The 20,225-nt window shown below is 34.3% G+C and overlaps 1 protein-coding gene across 7 annotated transcripts in view; it reads right to left on the minus strand.

The window, feature by feature from the left end:
• The window catches only part of Nr3c1 (nuclear receptor subfamily 3 group C member 1), a 94,803-nt gene that overhangs the window by 9,176 nt on the left and 65,402 nt on the right, over positions 1–20,225 (minus strand). For 5 of the 7 annotated variants that reach the window (XM_013140806.3, XM_013140808.3, XM_023560407.2 and 2 more), the window contains exons 3-7: positions 11,866–12,032; positions 8,948–9,064; positions 6,326–6,601; positions 5,372–5,516; positions 3,463–3,593 (exon numbers count right to left, since the gene is read on the minus strand). In XM_013140806.3, the coding sequence (XP_012996260.1) occupies positions 3,463–3,593; positions 5,372–5,516; positions 6,326–6,601; positions 8,948–9,064; positions 11,866–12,032 (836 nt within the window). 7 annotated transcript variants of the gene reach the window in all.

The following is a 20,225-nucleotide window of genomic DNA, read 5'->3' on the forward strand; positions in this document are numbered from 1 at the left end:
CTGATGAGAAGTCTAAAATATGTAAGCTGTTTTCTTCTCTTTTGTGTTATGCAAGATGAAGATTTCTTGCTAGTCTGTTTTTTGTGCTTTCAGCTTCCAGGATATATCTCTGGTGATTAATTTTGGAAAATGTTCAGCTTCTACTTCAAATATTTTTTCCTTTCTCCTCTGGTTTCCATACTTATATGTTATACCTCTTTAAAACTGTCCCAGAGGTTCTGATTACTGTTTCTTCTTCATTCTTTCTCTCTGCATTTGAGTTTGGGAAGTTTCTTTTCTTAGCTGTCCAGTCTTCTGAAAAGCCTGTTCGCAGGACTCTTACATTTAACTCTAGCATTTCTTTACAGAGTTCCTTAGCATTTTTAGAATTTTCACCTCTGATTATACTATGCATCCTTTCTTGCATGTATTCTGTTTTCCATGATAGCCCTTAATATAGAATTAAGTTTCCTATCTGATGCTTGCTTTCTTCAAACTGACTTGTTTCTTCCTCTGAGCATGTATTACAGTTTTTGACTGAAAGATGTATCAGAAGGGATGGGCATGTTTAATATTAGCTGTAGCTATATTGAAGAGGCTTTACTTTCTGTTTTCCCTCTGTGGTCTTTGTATTTCTCCTAAAAAATTCTTACATAGCTTGTATTTTGCAACTGCTCTCTCAGTTGCAATCCACTGTTTTTTTTACTGATATGCTGATAAAGTATTAAGAAGGTGAACTGTTAATCTTTGCTAATTTTTACTGGTCCCGAATCCCTAGAGATGCATAAATGTTTCTTCGTCTTTTTCCCCTCCTACAGGAAACCGGAAGGCCAGAAAAGGCTGAAATTTCTTATTTGTCTTTTCTTCCGGGTCAGACAAGGCGCTGGTAAAATAGAACCCTTAGAGGGCAAAGCTTTGTTCCGAAGAACACGTGCCATGTATATACAAATGCTTATCCTTTCCCTTCTACCAGCAGAAAAATGAAAGGTTCTGAAGGTAAAACCTACGAAAGAATGAGGAACGTGGTTTTTCTGGGAGAGTCTTTATTCAGCCTCTGGCAATCCATTCAAATTAACATAGTCTTGAGCCTAGTTGTTAAGTTTGAGGCTCAGTGTTCCCAGTAAACTGATCTTGCCGCTTCTCTGAATTTGTGTTTCTCCAGATTTTGAGGTGACAGTTTGCCCTGTGACAATTCTGATACATCAACAAGTTTCTGATTTTCAGGTTTTATACTATAGTTTTTACTCTTGCTTATACATACAAATATATATACTTTTAAAAATGTATTCTGGATGATTGTAGATACATACGTCAGTCCAAGAGCCTCTTCAGGTATGTCTATAATAAGCTTTTAACATCCGTCTGTTCCTTTTCAATGTCACTTTTCTCTCTCTGTTCCTCCCTCCTTCTCTCCCTCCCCCCACTTCTTTACTTTTTTACTTCCTCCTCTCTCTCTTTCTTTTTTCTCTCTCTCCTCCCTCCGTTTCTCTCTCTCTTTCTCCCTCTCTTTCTTGGTACAGAGCATTGAATTCAAGACCTTGTGCTTGCCAGGTAGGTGCTGTGCCACTGAGCTATATCGCCGGCTCTTTACTTATATTTCTAACACTTGTCTTTAAGTTTACTCAGTATTACTACTAACCTGACCAAGTTCTACAAGAGCAAGCTAGCTTCAGGATGAACCTAAACTTCCAAGTTTCTATCTTCATTCTGTAAGATATGTGTTACTATCTTTGTGATTCTATACTAAAAAACTATAGTACATAACTAGTTCAATGTAGTTTTTATCCTATAATAAGAATATATATATAGCTTAGTGAGTCTGGTATGTGTGAATCTAAACCATTACTTTTTACAAATTAAGTTTAGCGTCTAGACATCAATCTGATCAGAACTTTATGTAACTGAAACAGCAAGTTTATTTCTTTAACAATATATGTTACAGGTGACATTAATCAAGTCTCTAGCAATGATCTTTACCTGTAATTTTCTGCTGGGTTAAGGAAATATTTGTTGCTTTGACTGAAATACTAATATTCCTTATTGCAATAAAACATCATATGATTATTAATGCTTTCACAGTACTTCTGCACTGTATGTGCATTGGATATGATTATGGTACATGAGCAGTCACTCGAAGTTATGAGCAACAATGAATCCATAATTACTAATGAAATGAAGACTGAGATATTTAGCCACTAACTTGGTGCTTAATAAACATTAACTTGATACATAATTTTTCATAGAATGGCCTAAAGAGAATTTTTTAAAAATTCATAAGAAAACTGGACAGAGGTACAAAGATTTCTCATATGCTGCTCTTTCCCATTATCAATATCCTTCCATAAGAAGTATATTTATTACCACTGATGAATCTATATTGACATTTCCTTATTGCCTAGTTAATACAGTTTAGTGTTTATTGGTGTTACACTTCATATTTGTTTGAACAAATACATATGGCATATATCCAACATCCCAGTAATATACGAAGTATTTTTATAGTAACATACAGAATATTCTTATTCCCCTAAAAATATCATTTCCTCCTAATCCACTGAGTATAACTGTCTCCATAGTTTGCCTTTTATAGAATGTGATAGTGGGAATCATAAAGTGTATATGCTCTTCAGATTGGTTTCTTTCATTTAGTCATGTGTATTTAAGGGTTTTCTGTATTTTTTCATCACTTTATAGCTCATTTCTTTTTAGTGCTAAATAACTTCCTCATTTGGATGTACCAGTTTTTTTTAACTGATTCACTCACAAGGACACCTTAGTTGTTTCCAAGTTCTGCCAAGTATCAAAAATAGAGCTGTTATAAGCATCCATGTGGATATTTTCTGTGAACATACATTTTCATCTCCACTGGATAAATACCAAGGGGTACAGCTGCTAAATCATATAATAAGAGAGTTTTTAGTTGTGAAGAACCACCAAATTTGGATTCCCACTAACAGTGAATGGGAATTCCTGTTGCTCCATATCCTTACCAGTATTTGGTGGTGGTATTTTAATTTTCATTTTTCCTGGTGATATGGGATGCATCTCATATACTTAATTGCCATCAGTTATCTTCTTCAGTGAGATGCCTGTTAAGGTCTGTGTTCAGTTTTTAAAATGGGGTTGTTTTCTTACTGTTGAGTTTTAAGAATTCTTTGTATATTTTTAATAGTCCTCTAATATGACATGTCTAAACCTTTATTTTATTATTTGATGTAGTAGTACTCCTTAAATAACAAGTAACAACCAGAGAAACAATCATTGTGGCTGTTTTATTTCTTGTGTCAGCAATTTTACTTAAGGAAAGAAGATGAAAGCAGATGCTCAAATTCTGATTAACAGCACTCCCTGACCAGCCCATGCACATATTTCTCCTGTACTCATTTGTCTAATTAATCTTGGCATCAATTAATATGCCCTTCTAAAATTTTACATTAAAAAAATTAACTAGCAAAACACAGGAATACACTTTATTCCACCAACCTGAAGAGAGAAGGAGTAAAGTCTTCATACAGAGATACTCTTCATAAGATACCTGAAGCCTTTTTAACTCAGAGGAAACATATAGCATATATCTACATTGGTCATACATCCAGGGTAGAGACATTCTCTGCCTGTAAGAGAAAATAAAAAAGGTAGAATGCTCGATGCAAAAAAGGTGTATTTCTTTTGGTTTGTTTTACAAAATTATGAATAAATGGAAACATTTTTCTCAGATATATAACAGTGGTAGCAAACCTACAGCACATGTGCCTCAGCAAAATGCTAAAAGTTTTACTAAAAAGACTTCTATCAATGCATGCCATGTACTGTTTACTTCAGCACAGAATTTATTATCAGGTGCTCATTTAAATCAAGGTCTAGTATTTAGATATGGGCTATCCACCTGAAAATCTATTTTAAAAAAAAATGTCCCATCTGAAGACAATCTTGTGTGACACTGTTTAGTTACGTAGAAAGTTTAGATTTCATTGTATGGCAAGAAATAGGTTAAAGGAGAACAAATATTCCTTATAGTCCTAATATATGCCTAATACAGTACATGATTTAAGCAAAGAACAAACAGACAAGGTCCTTAATCTTTATTTGCTTAGATGTCAACCATATGAGATACACAGATAAACACCAACTGCATAAAAATATCTTCAAACTCATAGTTTTTACTAGACAAGTCTATTTCAACAAGGCAATTAATAAATTCTTATGAGAGGTGTCATTTGGGATGAAAACAAGAGCAAAGATCAGGCTTCACAGGAAAAACATGATGAGGTATATAAAATACATATTGGAAATAGCTAGTGATGGTTTTACTCACATGTGACTGTTATTCTAATGTGGTTTTAATTTATTAATTTTTTAGGGGGCGGGGCTGGCTCTTAACAGCATTCAGTGCTCACAACTGAGGAAACCCCCATCTTTTTTGAATTAAGTACAAACTTCTTTTATTGACAATTTGTATATGTGTCTGAATTCCTGATTTACATTCTCATAAAAGAAAGTATGGGCACAAATAGTAGTAATATAAAGTGAGAAAAACTAGAGATATACAACACTATGAGCTGAGGGTATCTGAAGAATGATTTATCTGAATGGGAACAGTGTGTGTGTGAGGCACAGGGGAGAATAAAGCCAAGTTCTGGAAAGGCTAAACGCATACAGTACACACTGGATGGTCAATGAGGAGGTACTGAAGACGGATGTACACTGGAGAGATACATGGTGTGATCAGAACGGAGCTTCAGAAAGAAAATGTAAATCAACACAGCAAAAGCTGCACTGTCTGTAGGGAACTAGCTGACGCAACTGCAATATGATATGGAAATGAATACCTAAAGTATTTCACAAATAGAGGCATACGCTTAGAGGATAAGAGCTGATTTATAAAATCTTTAAAGGCTTGAGTGATTCTCTCTCAAAACAAAACCAATAATTTGTTTCTATGTTCTGAGATCCTGCCATGCAGAGAGATACCATTTGTTTCTGGGTCTCTACCTCTCACCCCTCTTGGCTGATACGTCCTCACTGTAATTTTGTCTCTACTGAAGCCACGTGAATTCTCTCGTGCTCCTTTCCCTTTTTGGAACAGGGTTATATAAATTAAAACAACATAATAGTAAGATTCCTTGTTATTTGCCACAAATCTCACTGACCCTACAGATGTACACTACGTATGTGCTGGGACAGTGATAATGCCACATGCATATTTATACTGTATTACATATGACCTGCCCAAAGCATTGCTAATTCTATTTTGACTCTGCCTAGTTCTCTCACATAGCTGGTAGGACTGATTCAATCCAGAATTACTATAGTAGCAGGCATCAGGAACATAGTGGTTGGTTAAAAATATCCTATGAATGAATACAGACAAAATGATTCACATATGACTTACTCATTAATAATCAGATCAGGAGCAAAACACAGCAAACTTCCATTTGATTGTTTGTATGATCTCCACCCCAGTGCAAATGCCATGAGAAACATCCATGAGTACTGCAGGAGGGTCATTTGGTCATCCAGGTGTAAGTTTTTGAATCCTAAATTGAGAGAAATCAAGGTATGAGGCAACACTGTAGTTGCCAGAGATGATCCCTCTGTGAAATGCCAAGAGCTGTGAAATCAGACTCTTAACAGATAAAAGTTAATGCACTTTTCTTGTGTCAGATGACACATGAAGGCCCAGACCCTCACCACTTTTTAATGGCATTCTATCTAAGAAAAGAATTTTGTCAGTTTTTTCTCAAAGGCAACAAAAGTTCTGGTTTGAAATTGTACTCAGCCAGTGAACTTAAAAGTTTCCCAGATGTTCACACGTATTTCCTGCTTGATACAAAAGGGCCAGTACGTTACTCATTCTTGTTCTGCCTCTAGTCGTATAACCATAAGCTTGTCAATTTCCTTCTTAACTGTAAAGTCAGGCTGATATGATTGCCTTTTAGTGTTTCACAGGAAAACGTTTAAAATTATCTTAAAAATTAGATATTTTACATACGTTTACTACATTTTGACAAGTCAACACTCCTGATATTTACCAGTTTTACAAACAACCTGAAGGAAAATAAGTGAGATTCTTAAAAATAATTAATTACACATTTTATTCTCCTAGATGTCAGCTGGTTCTGACATTACATCATCCCCTATAAAATTACTCTGATGACAAGTAGGCTGAAAAGTAGGGAGCAATGTAAGTTTTACTGCAGCCCTTCCCCTGCCCGTATTCACCCAACTTTCTGCTTCTCCGTCCTAAGAACTGAGAAGAAAGAACAAGATGTTGTGTGAGATAACGATGACAAGCAGCGAGACAGTTTAGTTTTATAATGTAGTCTGTCATCCCTTTGCATCTTACCTGGGATTGCCTTTGCCCATTTCACTGCTGCAATCACTTGGCGCCCACCCAACATGTTGAGTGTGGTCATGATCCTCCAGGTTGAATCTGGACTGGTGCTGTCATATCCTGAATGTATCACCTCAGGTTCAATGACTTCCAAGAGTGACACCAGCGTAGGGGTGAGTTGTGGTAATGTTGCAGGAACTATTGTTTTGTTAGGATTTTCAGAAGTATTTTGTGAGACTCCTGTAGTGGCTTGCTGAATTCCTTTTATTTTTTTCTTTGTTTTTCGAGCTGTGGGTTTTGAAAAAATACATATAATGAATTACAATGGGAAGGATTAGTTTGTGAAGTTTATTCAAGAAGTATTTTAAACTGACCAATTGTGACAAAGTGACATGAAGAATAGAAATTTTGTTTTTCTCTGAAAACAAAAAATTCCTAAGAAACTTTTTTGATGCTATTTTTCCCTGAACGTAAGCCAGTAACTTAAGTATCATAACACTGTTAAGACAGTATGAGAAAATCACTTCTGTAAATTGTATCTTTTTCTCTCTAAATGTGGAAATTTTTACGTGCGCTCTATAAGGTAAATGACTTCTTTACAAACTAAGATTATTTCAATTGATAGATTAAAAGTTGTAGCTTAGGGTTAACCTAAATTGTGGTAGTATATATAATAAGGGAAGCTACAAAAAATACTTGTGCAAGGTTCTTCGAGGTAGGAAAGTGACAGATCATATGCTGAAAACGGCATTAGTTATAACAACAGCAAAATCTTCTGTGTACATGGTATTAATTAGGACTAAAAAGCTGGGGAGATGAAAAACTTCATTTTTTAAAATAAGTTATTGATGGGAAATTTCCCTTTTTACAGCAAATTTATGATGATGACTGTAAAAGCGTCCTTTTTAATATTTATGAACCGTTACCTTGTTCTTGTATCTTGGACTTTGTGTGCAACACTCACATCAAATTATAGCATATATTCTGCATTTTTTAGTAAACTTATTCATACTCATGAAATTATTTGCCTGAATAAGTAGTACAGTATTCTGTTAAAGAGACAGCACCGAATATACCAAAAGAGGGCAAGGAATGTAATTTTTATGAAAGAAGAAATCTGCCTGCCTCAGTTTTCATCATGGAAATCATTTTACAAAAGGAAAAATGCTAATTAAAATAACTGTTAGACCTTTTATCCTTAGAATGATAAAACACAGAGTTTGTGGAAGATGGATATGGTGGTTAAGAAGAAAAGCCTGTGGCTAATACTAAAGACTGTTCTGTGGGCATTGAGAAAGTTAAGTTTTAGATAACATTTCAAAACAGAGAAACAAGATCTATGACATAACTACTCTAATTTAGTTGCCATGTTATCTTGCAGGCACTGTATTTACGTAGTAAAGCATACCAATCTGGAAGCAGCACATTGTATGTAAATCCTGATTCTGCTGTTTTTTAGTTAGGTTTTATGCAAGTTATTTCTTGTGCTTTTAATTTTCTCTTCTGTAAACTAATATTAATCCCTACCTCAAAGAGTTTTTAGAATCAGAACAGTTCTTATTTCATAGTAAGTACCGTATAATTCTCTATCATTAGTCCAACTTAGAGGAAGATGTATCTTCTGCAGTCAAGTAAACTGATCCTACTTGAAGCTGTATATGTGGTTTAGGGAATTACATTCTTTATATTTAGTCTATTCTATCAAGAGAACCACATAGATTCTATTTTTTTTTAATCTGGATTATTAAGAATATAAATCTGACCCTAATTCTGACACTATTTTTCATCTAATCTTTACTTAAGCTTCTACACTTAGAATTCAATGTTACTTCTTCCAAGATGTTTTCCCTGACTTCCAGAACAGAATTCGGTGGTCTTTCTGCTTGGTTCTGCAGCAGTATTCCTTCTGTGATATGCCATGCTATTGTGTAAATCTAAATAGTAGACTATGAAAACACTAAACTTTAATCATTTTATGTCTAAGAACTGTCTTGTTGGTGAATACTTGCCGAAAGAACAAATACTAAGCAACACGAGTTATGAGATCACTATATTCATGGAACTTGCCATTTCAACAATTCTAGCTTTTTTTCAGAGCAAAGTTTTTAATGATGAGATCAGTGTTAATTATACACCTTATTACATAAACAGGGATATGGAACATAACTACTTTCAAATTTCTTTGGTTAAGAAACAATACCCATACAATGCTTCCTAAAGTTTTTTCCTTGCATAGCTGTAATAAGACATACATACTTCTAAGTAAGAAGTGTGTTTTGCAAGGTAAAAGAAAAATGAACATATAACTAATATAGAAATATCTCCAACTTTAGGAAATAGTTTTGAGAATTTGAAAGGGAGTAAAAGTTCAATTGCTTCAAATTGTGTAAGTTTATTATATAATTTTCTTTCTTAGCATATAGTCTGCCTGTACTGAATTCAGTGTTTGTAACAAGAACCAGTGAATTAGCTTAAGCAGAATGACATATTCTATTTTACTGGACAATAATACAGAATTTTGCTAGTCAAGCACATATATAGTGAATTATTACATCAACCTACTTATGTCTTAAAAAGTAAAAATCAGTTTTTATATGACAGAGATAAGTAATTCTTTCAATTTACTTGCATTACCTTCCAGGTTCATTCCAGCTTGAAGACATTTTCGATAGCGACAGGCTGGGCAGTTTTTTCTTCGAATTTTATCAATGATACAATCATTTCTTCCAGCACAAAGATAATTGTGCTGTCCTATATGGAATAAAAGATAATTAAAATTTCAGAAGTCTTAAAGAAGTTTTCTTTTTGTTTTGGGTAGGGCACAACTGAGACCCAAAGACACTGATTAAGGAAGGTAACAGTGTACTTGCCTAAATAGACATAGTTACAAAGTTGAAAGGTCATCTACAAAAATAGTTTATTAAAATAAAGCTTTATTGCAGTACATATACATAAAAGTACCCAAATCATAACTATAACGCTACTCAACAAATTTTCACAAAGTAAGGAACAGCACTCACCTCTCAGATTCAGAAACTCAGTTTTACTTTACAAACTCCTACTCACTATTCACCAAAGAAATTATTTTATAAATTTCTTCTTCTTTTTTGTCTTTTTCCTTTTTATTGGTACCGGGGATTGAACTCAAGACTGCCTGCTTGCAAGGCAGGCGCTTATGCCACTGAGCTAAATCCCCAGCCCCTAAGAAATTATTTTATTATGATACTAGCCTGATGCCAATGAGACGAAAAAAGAAGCTGTTTTAAAAATATCATGGGAATCATAAATGAAAATGGCTTTAATTCATCATTATACCACTATATGCAAATCAAATGTGTCTCTCATCCCACTTAAAAGTGATAGGTAAACAGTGATATTCTTAAATATTAAGGTTGTCAGCAACTGATTAGGTTAAGAGAATTATCAAACTAAACTACCATAGGCAGATCTTAGATCATTTTTTCACATCATCAGAATATAAAAATGTTGGATTCACCTTTGATCTCAAATATTAAGACTGTTACTATCTAAATCTTTTAGTACCCAGAGTTCACTAATGTTTTAACAACTATAATTTCTAAAAAGGAAAAGACAAAAATATACATTCTAGGGGGCTGGGGATTTAGCTCAGCGGCATAAGCGCCTGCCTTGTAAGCAGGCAGTCGTGAGTTCAATCCCTGGTACCGATAAAAAGGAAAAAGACAAAAAAAAAAAAAAAAAAAATATATATATATATATATATACACACATTCTATAGTCTTCTTTTAGACTGGTTATTCATTGTCTAAGGAATCTGAAGAAAAGTAAAAGAGAGGATGTCTTAGCCTGGTAGAAATTAGAAGTCTCCTGCACATGCCAGCATGTCTACATAGACGCAGTAGTATTCTGAGGTATGTATCTAGGCCTTAAAGCATATTTTCATTGTGTCTAGATAGCAAAAACAGAATGACTGTGAGTTAGGTATCAAAAGATTGAAGAATTTTAGAGCTGGAAAGGTCCTTTGAGAACATTAAAATCCAAATAAAGAAGAAAACTGAATGGCCCACATTTGCTTATTATTAATTACATGTCCTAGCTAATATAAATGATGAACATTTAAAAATTTGACCTGGAAGCACAGATTAGGCACAAAGGCCATGTGGCCTTCCATGGTGGTATATTTTGGAGATAAGTTAGCTTTGTTCTCTGGATTAATTAATTTGGATGCTTTTAAATAAAGTTACATGTGCTCTCTAATACCAAGTATGCCCTTCTTCCCTCACAACAGTTCAGCTTTATAGGTATTAGGATTTGTAGCCCTGTTTTAATGAATATGGAAAAATATTTTTTACTATTCATAATTTTTAAGGTTCAACTACCTCTGAATTTGACATTCAAAAAGCCATTTGTCAAGTTTCTTATACACAACTGTACTATTTCACATCAGGGAAAACACTTGAGACTTTTTTTGTAGATGTGTTATATAACATTCACATTGTTAGGGACATTGCACTGATGGCCTTTACTTACAACTGTAGTTGATACATTGGGAGCTAACACAACACTTGTATCCTTGTCATCTGGGTGGGGCAGTATGAGTAATTTTATAGTGTGCTAATGTATTAAAAAGTAATCCAAACAAAATGACTCATCTACCTCTCAAAGATATACAAACATAACTCTAGACAAATAACCCCTATACAGTGGATGAGTAATTATGTTTAAAAATATAATTAGAGCTTCAGGTAATGCATTTGTGCCACATGCCTTCAAACTACTTTACAAATAACTAAACTACATTATTGTTTTCTAAGAGAATTCACTGATAAAAAATTAGTCCTTTCCAATAATACTTTGCTATGGAATGAATAACTCCTTTAGGAAGATACAGCTTTGGTTTCTATCATTAGTCTAAATTCATAACCCCAGTAAGGTTTACATTACTGTAACAATCAGATAGTGAAATAATTTTCTTTAAAATACCTTTCATGACTTCAGGCAAAATTTATTACCTACTCCTCTATTATAATGTCTGTATTTATAATTGTTAATGGTGAACTGTGACCTCCAAGAGAGAAAGGATCAGGTCTAATGGTCTTTATATCATTTAACATGGTTCCCTGGCTTAACAGGATAAAGAAAGCTGGAGAAGCTGAAATATCTTTTTCCCCCTCAAAGTTTCCACTTATACTTGGTTTAGTCTGGTATACTGGCTATTCCAACTGGTACAGTTTGTGCTTGGAAATCAAATAGCTTATGGGAACTCAAACCCTATGATTCTAATAAAATGAGAATTATTTTACTGCCCAAATTGAACATTCATTTCACATAATAGCACTGTCTTAGTGTTACCTTCAATTCTCTAATCAGACTCTCTTCCATCAATTTATAGTTTTAATTTTAGCTCTTCTCATGTTTTCAAAAATATCTCCTTCCTTCTGAAGAATTAGAAGCCACATTCTTTACTGATTTTTCTAACCTTAATGGGCTTTGCACATAAGTAAAAATTTTACAGTCTACTGTGAGGGATGGGAATCAAATAGAGAAAAAATAGAACTCTTCAAAACACACACTACCTTCCACTGCTCTTTTGAAGAATACTTTGCAGCTTCCACATGTCAAGACCCCATAATGACATCCAGAGGCTTCATCAGAGCACACCAGGCAGAGTTTGGGAGGTGGTCCCGTTGTTGTTGAGGAGCTAGATGGAGGAGAGCTTACATCTGGCCTCAATCCAGGGCTAGAGGAGGAAAAACAGGATTGTGATTTAACTGTCGGGACTATAATAGTGATGTCAGATTACATTTCCCTTAGCTTCTCACTCCATGTCAGCAACCACTCCAGTAGAACTATGCTATACCATCTAAACATTTTTAAATGATGAGAAAGGTCATTTCTTTTGAAGTGTACCTCAACAGAATGGTTGGGTAATGTGTCATTTAACAATTACAATTTTAATTGCTTATGATTAAAGTGTCACAGAATACTACCACGTTAAGTGTATAGTTTTGAGTTTTATAACTACCACAATTTCCATCACTCCAAAAAGATACCTCCTACATCTTTAATTGCTTGTAATATCAATCTCCTTCCGCCACTCACTTGTGAAGTATTGGGAAACTAAACCAAAGTCTTTACACTAAGCTACATCCCCCACACCTCTTTTATTTTTTGAGACAGAATCTTGCTAAGTCAGTCAGGCTGGGTTTGAACTTGTGATCCTCCTGTTTCAGGCTCTTTTCTCCCCACTTCAAGATCCTGTTAAGATCTTGTACTGCTATCTTTATAATCCTTATAAATTCAGTTAAGTTTCATTACAGTTCTACCCATGTCTTTTCCCAAAGCAAAAAAAAAAAAAATCATCTGACAAGACTGGTCCCATATCTCTTATTTCCAATGTTGTACCAGCTGAAAAGACAAATCTAAAAGTAATTACTTTTATAACCTGTTTGGTTTGCAATTAATATTAGAAAAAGCACCAGGCTTACAACAAAGAGGACTATTCTGCCTTCCTCTCTCAACAAAAATATCCCTAAGAAAAAGGTTAAAAATATGAAAACTGTTTCTCTTACTGTGTCTCATTTTCCATTTTGCAAGCTTCTTACCACAAGAAGTAGAGGTCTGGTATTTATTTAAGTCTTTATTAAGAAACATCAGAAAAAAGAAAACTAGCAAGTGCATAATATTAATGCTTTGGCCATCTTAAATTAAAAGCCCTTTATCATAAAACATGGTTTTAAACTCCATTTATAACCCCTATGTCTTCTTTACAAATCCATGTCCATATCCATACCCATATACATGGAAGTGTGTAGTAAAATGTGGTAATACCGAACCATATTGGTTACCCTTCTTAATTTGTGGTTTTTAGAAACAGGACCTAATGTATGTTGCACCTATATATGTTGCTCTTGAAAGACATTGAAGATTTTCAACCTCTGAGAAAGGTTGAAAGTACAATACATACATACTGTTTACTTAGTTACCAAATCTTAACATTTTGCCACATTTGTTTATTAAACAGTAAAATAATGTTTTTAATGCTGCAACAAAAGTTACAGTGGCTTCCAATACTGTATTTTCCTAAGGAGTTTTCATCTTACACATCTACTTTATTTATTTTTTTCCAAATCCATTTTTTCCAAATTCAAGGAGAAAAGGAAAAAAACCTAAAATTTCAAAACATGTCAATCAGGGACAACAATGGTGTATACACATCAACTTTAGAACCAAAACTATATTATGCAGCTAGAAAGAATTTTTAACCTTCTGCTTTTAAGGAGAAATTGTTCATTCTTTATCTGGTCATATGTTCTAAGGCAGACTTTCAAAAATATGTGGCAACCTGTTGGTTTTGAAACTCTACATAAAAGTGTGTTATTTATCATCCATGCAAGTATGATTTATACCTACAATGTCCCCCAAATCCTCCTGCATTTATAGGTGGAACAAAACAGATTAAAGTTATACCACGTAACAGTGTATATTTTGTCCCTTTTGAGTGGCAAAGCGAAGATGTCTTGGTCTGATGGGCATTACCACCTATAAAAGAGGTTCCAGTTTGAATTCACTATGCCTGAGGTGCTTTAAGTGAAAAGCCAGGAACAAAAATACCTTGTTCAAGTGAGTCTGTGAAGGAAGCTGGTTTCTAGTCATAATGCTAAGTGTGTAGGACACTGAGCCTGCCTACGGTTACAGAGTTGAGAGAAAGAAAGAAAATGCATACAGATTTTTCTACGTGATTTTCTTGTAGGAAAAGGAACTGATGAAAGGATGATCATAGATGAAACACACTTATGTATGCATTGCTAATCATACACCTTAAGAATGCAATGTGCAGGTTAATTACACCCATTTACTCAGCACCCATTCATTCCAGGTTAACTGAAATATCAGGCACTGTGAGGATACTGAAGCCTTATCATGTATGAAATGCATTACTGAAATAATGAACTTTGAAACTTTTGTTAGGAAGGAGAGAACTGAAGTATGTTTTAGCCACCCTTCACGTCACAGTACTACTAGAGACATTCAGTCTTACAGACAGACAGCTGCTTTTAACTTGAGTGTGTTTCTGAATGTTGTGTGGATTATATAATGATACTTGAGACTTGTCAAACAGGTCTCCACTCTACTGCAGGGATCATCTTTTTATCTCCTCCTCAACTCTTTTTCCTGCTGGAAGACCCCAAGAAAAGAGAAGTGCTATACGCCTTTTTTCTGCTCCTGGAAGATTAACAGTCAGAGGGTGACAGTCAGGTAATTATCATCTTTTTTGATACATCAAAATTCATTAGTTTTGTTAAAGGTTAATGTTTCCATGTGGAATCTGAAACCTTAGCAGTAAATTTTTGGTGATATAACTGTTGCATTAAAATCCATTGTCCACTTTGAACACATCTTTTTCCATACATACTTTTGTAATACAGGTTGAGTATTCTTTATCTAAAAAGTTTGGATCAGCAATTTTTGCATTTTTAGATTTTGGTGTGTTTACATTTTGGGGTGAGGATTCTCTTTTTTTAAAATTTTATTTAAGAAGAAAAAGAAAAAAACAGAAAAAGGGTACAAGTAATACAGAATTTCAAAAAAAAATAGGAAATCACAAGTTAATAGATTACATATTGTCATCTTAGAAATAGTTGTTCAAGTTACAAAATTAAAGCATATAAAGTGGACATTAAAACACTGAGACTGCAAACAGTTCTGTTCAGTGATCCAACAAAAACTCAGTAATATGGTTATCTATCTTATACACTTAAATATGCATGCAGTTATATCCTTTAGAGCACTTTCTTTTCCTCTCTTGTTTACAATGACAATTACACATTTTGGGTTTTATTACTCCCACAGTTCTTATTACTTTTTTTTTTAAGAGAATAAAACCAAATGTGATATAACAAGACAGAGTCAGTCAAATCAAAAGGATGGACATAGTACATGATGTAAAAACAGAATATAAGGTGATCAACAATAGTTACCATAATGCCTCTTGCTATCTTAAAAAGAACTGCCTATATCATCAGTTGTAATAAAATTGAACAAAACAGTAAAGAACAAAACCAATAAAACCAAAACATTGGAGACATTACAGGACTTCAAACGAAGATAATAGTCAAACCAGAATGGGCGTCATAGGGAATCTTATTGTCTTCACAGTTGTTGCCTATACTCTCAAACTTGATACTATCAAGCAAAACAGAATAGAGTAAAATCAGTCAAAACAAGATGGTGAGAGCAATACAGGTTTCAAATCAAGTTTGCAGGAAATCAAAGTGAGTTACTGTAATATATCCTGCTATTTTTATTTATTTTTCCCTTAATTAAAAAGATAAAAATAAGAAATAATTAAAAAAAAGGAGATTGAGATAACAGAGGACATAACAACAAAACAGCACAGGTCAGAACATAACAATTTAAGCAATGTAGTGTTTCACCACAAGATTATCCTGACATAAAAGTAGTTACCATAGTGTCTCTTTCCTTGAAATACTTGAGTATAACTTTGTACACTGTAGCATCAAACATATCAAGACAATTTAAAACCATTCAAGAGAATGAGAGTATTACAGGGTATTTAGAACCAACTAACAGAAAACAAACAATGGTTTCTATATTATTTCCTTGTCTATAAAAGTTTTTGTTTATATTATCACATATAATAAAATCCAGTAAGATACAACATGTTAAGACTGATGGAGACAGAAGAACAAAAGCTTGATGGGACTTCAAAACAAGATGATATTAAATCAACACTAGCTATTATGATGTCTTGTTTTCTCCAAAATAGCTGTTCCTACCATCAGACAATAAAACAGCCCAGAATAAAACCATTACAACTAATGAATAAAAACATTATAAGGCTTCAAAGCAATATAATGAGGAATCATGATTACCACATACTTGTATGTATTGTTATCATTTCTTACATTAGGGAAACTATTTGGTATTTATACATGTGGGTTGATTTATTTCACTTATTAATATGGATTTCAAGCTGTGCCCATTTATTTATAAATATCTCAATGTTATCATTCTTTATAGCTGAGTAGTACTCCATTATATAAAAATACAACTTTTTTATCCATTCCTCAGTTGATGGACACAGGTTGTTTCCAAGATCTGGCAATTACAAATTGTGCTGCTATAAACATGGGTGTACATATATCTCTGTGGTATGACGCTTTCAGTTCTTCAGGGAATATGCCTAGAAGTGGAACAGTTGGGTCAAATGGGACTTCCAATCCCAGCTTTTTGAGGAACCTCCAGACTGATTTTCACAGTGGTTGCACCAGTCTACACTCCCACCAACAGTGCAGGAGAGTTCCTTTTTCCCCACAGCCTCTCCAGCATTTGTTGTGGAGTGAGGATTCTCAACCTACATTAAGCATTAGTTACCTTAGAAAACTGGCTCCCCAAGTTTTTTAGATCTTCCAAATACTGACATAATCCATCACATAATATATAAAAGTTACATTTACTAAACTCATAGTGATAGATAAAATTTCTGTTTGAAACCTGTGTTTTATCAATTGGCAACAAATACTATCTGTTGTTTTCCTTTAGGTACATTCTAAGTTAAGCTCGCTTGTTTGTGAGAAAACGTCTATCAAGCATCCACATAGAATTCCATAATTATCTCTCATGGTACTCTATGAAAAAAAAAAAAAACCTGTCTTACTTAAGAACTTAACTTTATACATGCTTTTCTTTGCAACAAAAATCAAATACTATATGCCCATGTTTTATGTGTCTTTCCTCTTTTTCACACAGATATTAAAGATATTTGCGTGGCTGAGATTTAACATGTAATTCTTTTGCTTTATTAAGGCCATGAAGTAGAGCTTTCACTTAATTGTGTGACAGTGAATAAGATTACTGTATACTAATTCACCAGCAGTTTTGCTTTTGTAAAATCATCAGTGAAAATTCCAACAAAGTAAAGGGGCAAATAAAGTATGTCAAACACAGTTCTGATAGGGTCTTGGGGACTTCCAGGAGTCCTTGGGCCATACTGTTGAGAATTGTGTATGATGACTCCAACTTAGGCATGCTAGAATTTATAACTTAACTCTGCAACAGGGGCTTAGTGTTCTTTTAAAATTCTCAATTGCCATATGTTAATGTAACTATCAAAAGGATATAATATTGCTTATTAAATTACTTGTTTTCGTTTGCTTGGTGCTGGGGACCAAACTCACAACCTTGCACTTGCCAGGCAAGTACTTGTGTCGCTGAGCTAAATCCTCTATGTTTGTTAAAAGCTTTTCTCCACAAAGCAGCAGACAGAAATGCTAACCTTTTAACAAACCCAAGTGAGATGTGGTTGCTTTAGCTTTCAGTTTAAATCAATTTATCAATAGTTTTTCAGTGTAATACAAGAAATCCATTTGAAGAAAAAACAAAAAGAATATTATCACCTGAGAAAACAAGTATTTATGTGGGAAAAATCCTGCATACACAGCTGCTATAACTAGATTAATTCCTAACAGCTACAAATGGAATAGGTGTGTTCTTGTTGGCTTGTCAGTTTTCATCCAAATTCATAAGGAAGACTTCAATGTTAAAATTTTCCTTTCTAGGGAACATTTGGGAATGTCTGGAATACTTCTGGCTGTTACAACTGGCAAATGCTATTGGCATCTAGTGATAAGCCAGGCACTGTTAAAACATCTTAGCCATGCACAGTGCAGCCCTCACAACAGTTACTCCATTTCAAAAGCCTATAGTGCTGACATAGAAAAACCTTTGCCATAAAACTTTCAGCAGCATAAAGTGGGGGGGGGGGATAAAAATCAACATGGACCAGAGACATTTTCAAGTCTTCAAACTCTTTAAAACTGGAAAACCACTCTATTGAGGGAGCACACTAAATAGTCTGATTCAAACCAGATCCAAAGAGAGAAAGCTGAGGCCAGAGACTCTACAGGCTGGGGATTAGTTTGTGACAGTAATTTATTTTTCCCACTATAGCTAGCACTAAAAGGCAGTTTTTACACATTAAAGTCACCTGTAATTTTTATTATCTCTGCACATTAGGAAAAATGTAAATACTTGGTTGTACACACTCGGTGATTATATAGTGTGATTGTCCATTTATCTTTGATTTAAAGGATTACTGATTTGTTTGATAAGCTATGGAATAGTTTTCAAATGAAATACCAAAAAATACTAGGATAAGACTTTCAATTTACTGTTATATGGTTTTAGGAAAATATATTTTATCTTATTTAATAAGCTCAAGAAAGATTGATTATTCTCTTTGCTTTGTAATTACAGAGAGTGAGAGATTTCAACTTTAGCTGCATATCAAGACAGTTTCTGTAACCTATGCAGTATTTATACTCATTCATTTTAGGGAAAGATTTATATCCACAAACTCTGTATAGTAATAGGCGAGGAGAATTTTCAGTAAATTCTTTTTTCAGACCTCTGACACACATTAATGGCTTTCCACTTGTGCTTAGTTTCCTAAGTTGAAGGCATGAGTCAATATGGATCCAGGCCTTTGTCTTTATGTGAGAAAATATGGTCAGCCTAAACCAGGGCTTTTCACTAGATCACTCCTCTAGTTATTATGTTACATAATTTCATTCCTAACAATAGTGTCATCCTTCACACTTTAAACCAAGTGCCAAAGATAGAGAAAAGTATCTGGTAAACCTCAAGCACTCCTTTTTCAGGCTGTGGGCTATATTGTTTGCTTAGCTGACATTAGGGGACAAGATTCTTAGAAGGAACAGTGATGTAAATACTATACTGAAATCAAGAATGGCAAGGACAGAGGGTGAAGATTGGTTTTACTGTAAGTTATAAAGACTTGATTTTGTTTCTACTTGACACATACTTATTCTTAACAGCACCCAAGAATACATGGTTTGAGACGTACAAAATCATCAATGTTTGTTGCTGCCTTCTAACTATATCTCACACATCTTAAATTGCAATTATTTCCAAATATCTTATGACATTCTTTTTTTTTTTTTTAAATTTTGAGACAAGTCTTGCTAAATTATCTAGAGTGTGCTATGTTGAGATTCCAGGCATGTGCTACCCTGCCCAACTAATCAGTTAAACAACCTTTACTTGTTTCAGAAGTCTCTCTTGTGTAGTTTTTGAACAGGTCTTGCTGTGTAGTCCAGGCTGGTTTCTTCTGTCTCTCTCTTTTTTTGATTCTTAACTCTTGATCCTCCCAAGTGCTGGAATTACAGGTGTGAGCCATGGTACCTCTTCTTCCATTCTTAGATTTGAATTCCATTTGCCATGCTTGGTAATTCAGGCATAAATGGAAAGCGTTGGCCAGTTCCAGCCCTTCCCCCACATCTCACTTATTACTCCTACAACACTATGTCATGCACTTTTGCCTCTCGTGCACTCTGATTGCCACCACTGAATGCCTGCTTTCCTTCACCGCTTGTCTTCACCGCTGCAATGGTGTATATTTAGTAGTCCTACCTTTGGCTTCTCTTTCCACTCTACCTGCCACAGTGCTGCAACTTTTTTCCCATCACGATTAAACACCTTGACTGCTTCTCCACTGAGTGTGATCCAAGTACAGTATGTTCACAATCTGGTTCATTTTCCAGCCACTTTGTTTGTGTGTCACATTATGCCAAGATTTGCTTTCCAAGCCTTACGTGTCCATGATGACAATTCAACATTGATCCACAGCAGTCTTATACCAAAAAGTAACAAAGTCTTCTGTGTATATATACTTTTTACATTATCCTATTTCTACCAGAATCTCCCTCTTCAAATCTCCAACATCTTGCACACGGACAGTGCATGTTATTTTATTTAACTTACTTGTTTTTTAAATATTCATCTGTTCTAACAAAGATTTTGAAACTGCTGACATGTGGGATATTTATGAGATTATATCTAAAACACTAGGCACCATTGTGCAAATTATATCTAAAACATTGGGCACCTA

The sequence above is a fragment of the Cavia porcellus genome, unplaced genomic scaffold, assembly GCF_034190915.1.
Source record: "Cavia porcellus strain 051 isolate PalLab524CR breed Dunkin Hartley unplaced genomic scaffold, mCavPor4.1 scaffold_21, whole genome shotgun sequence".
Taxonomy (NCBI): Eukaryota; Metazoa; Chordata; class Mammalia; order Rodentia; family Caviidae; genus Cavia; species Cavia porcellus.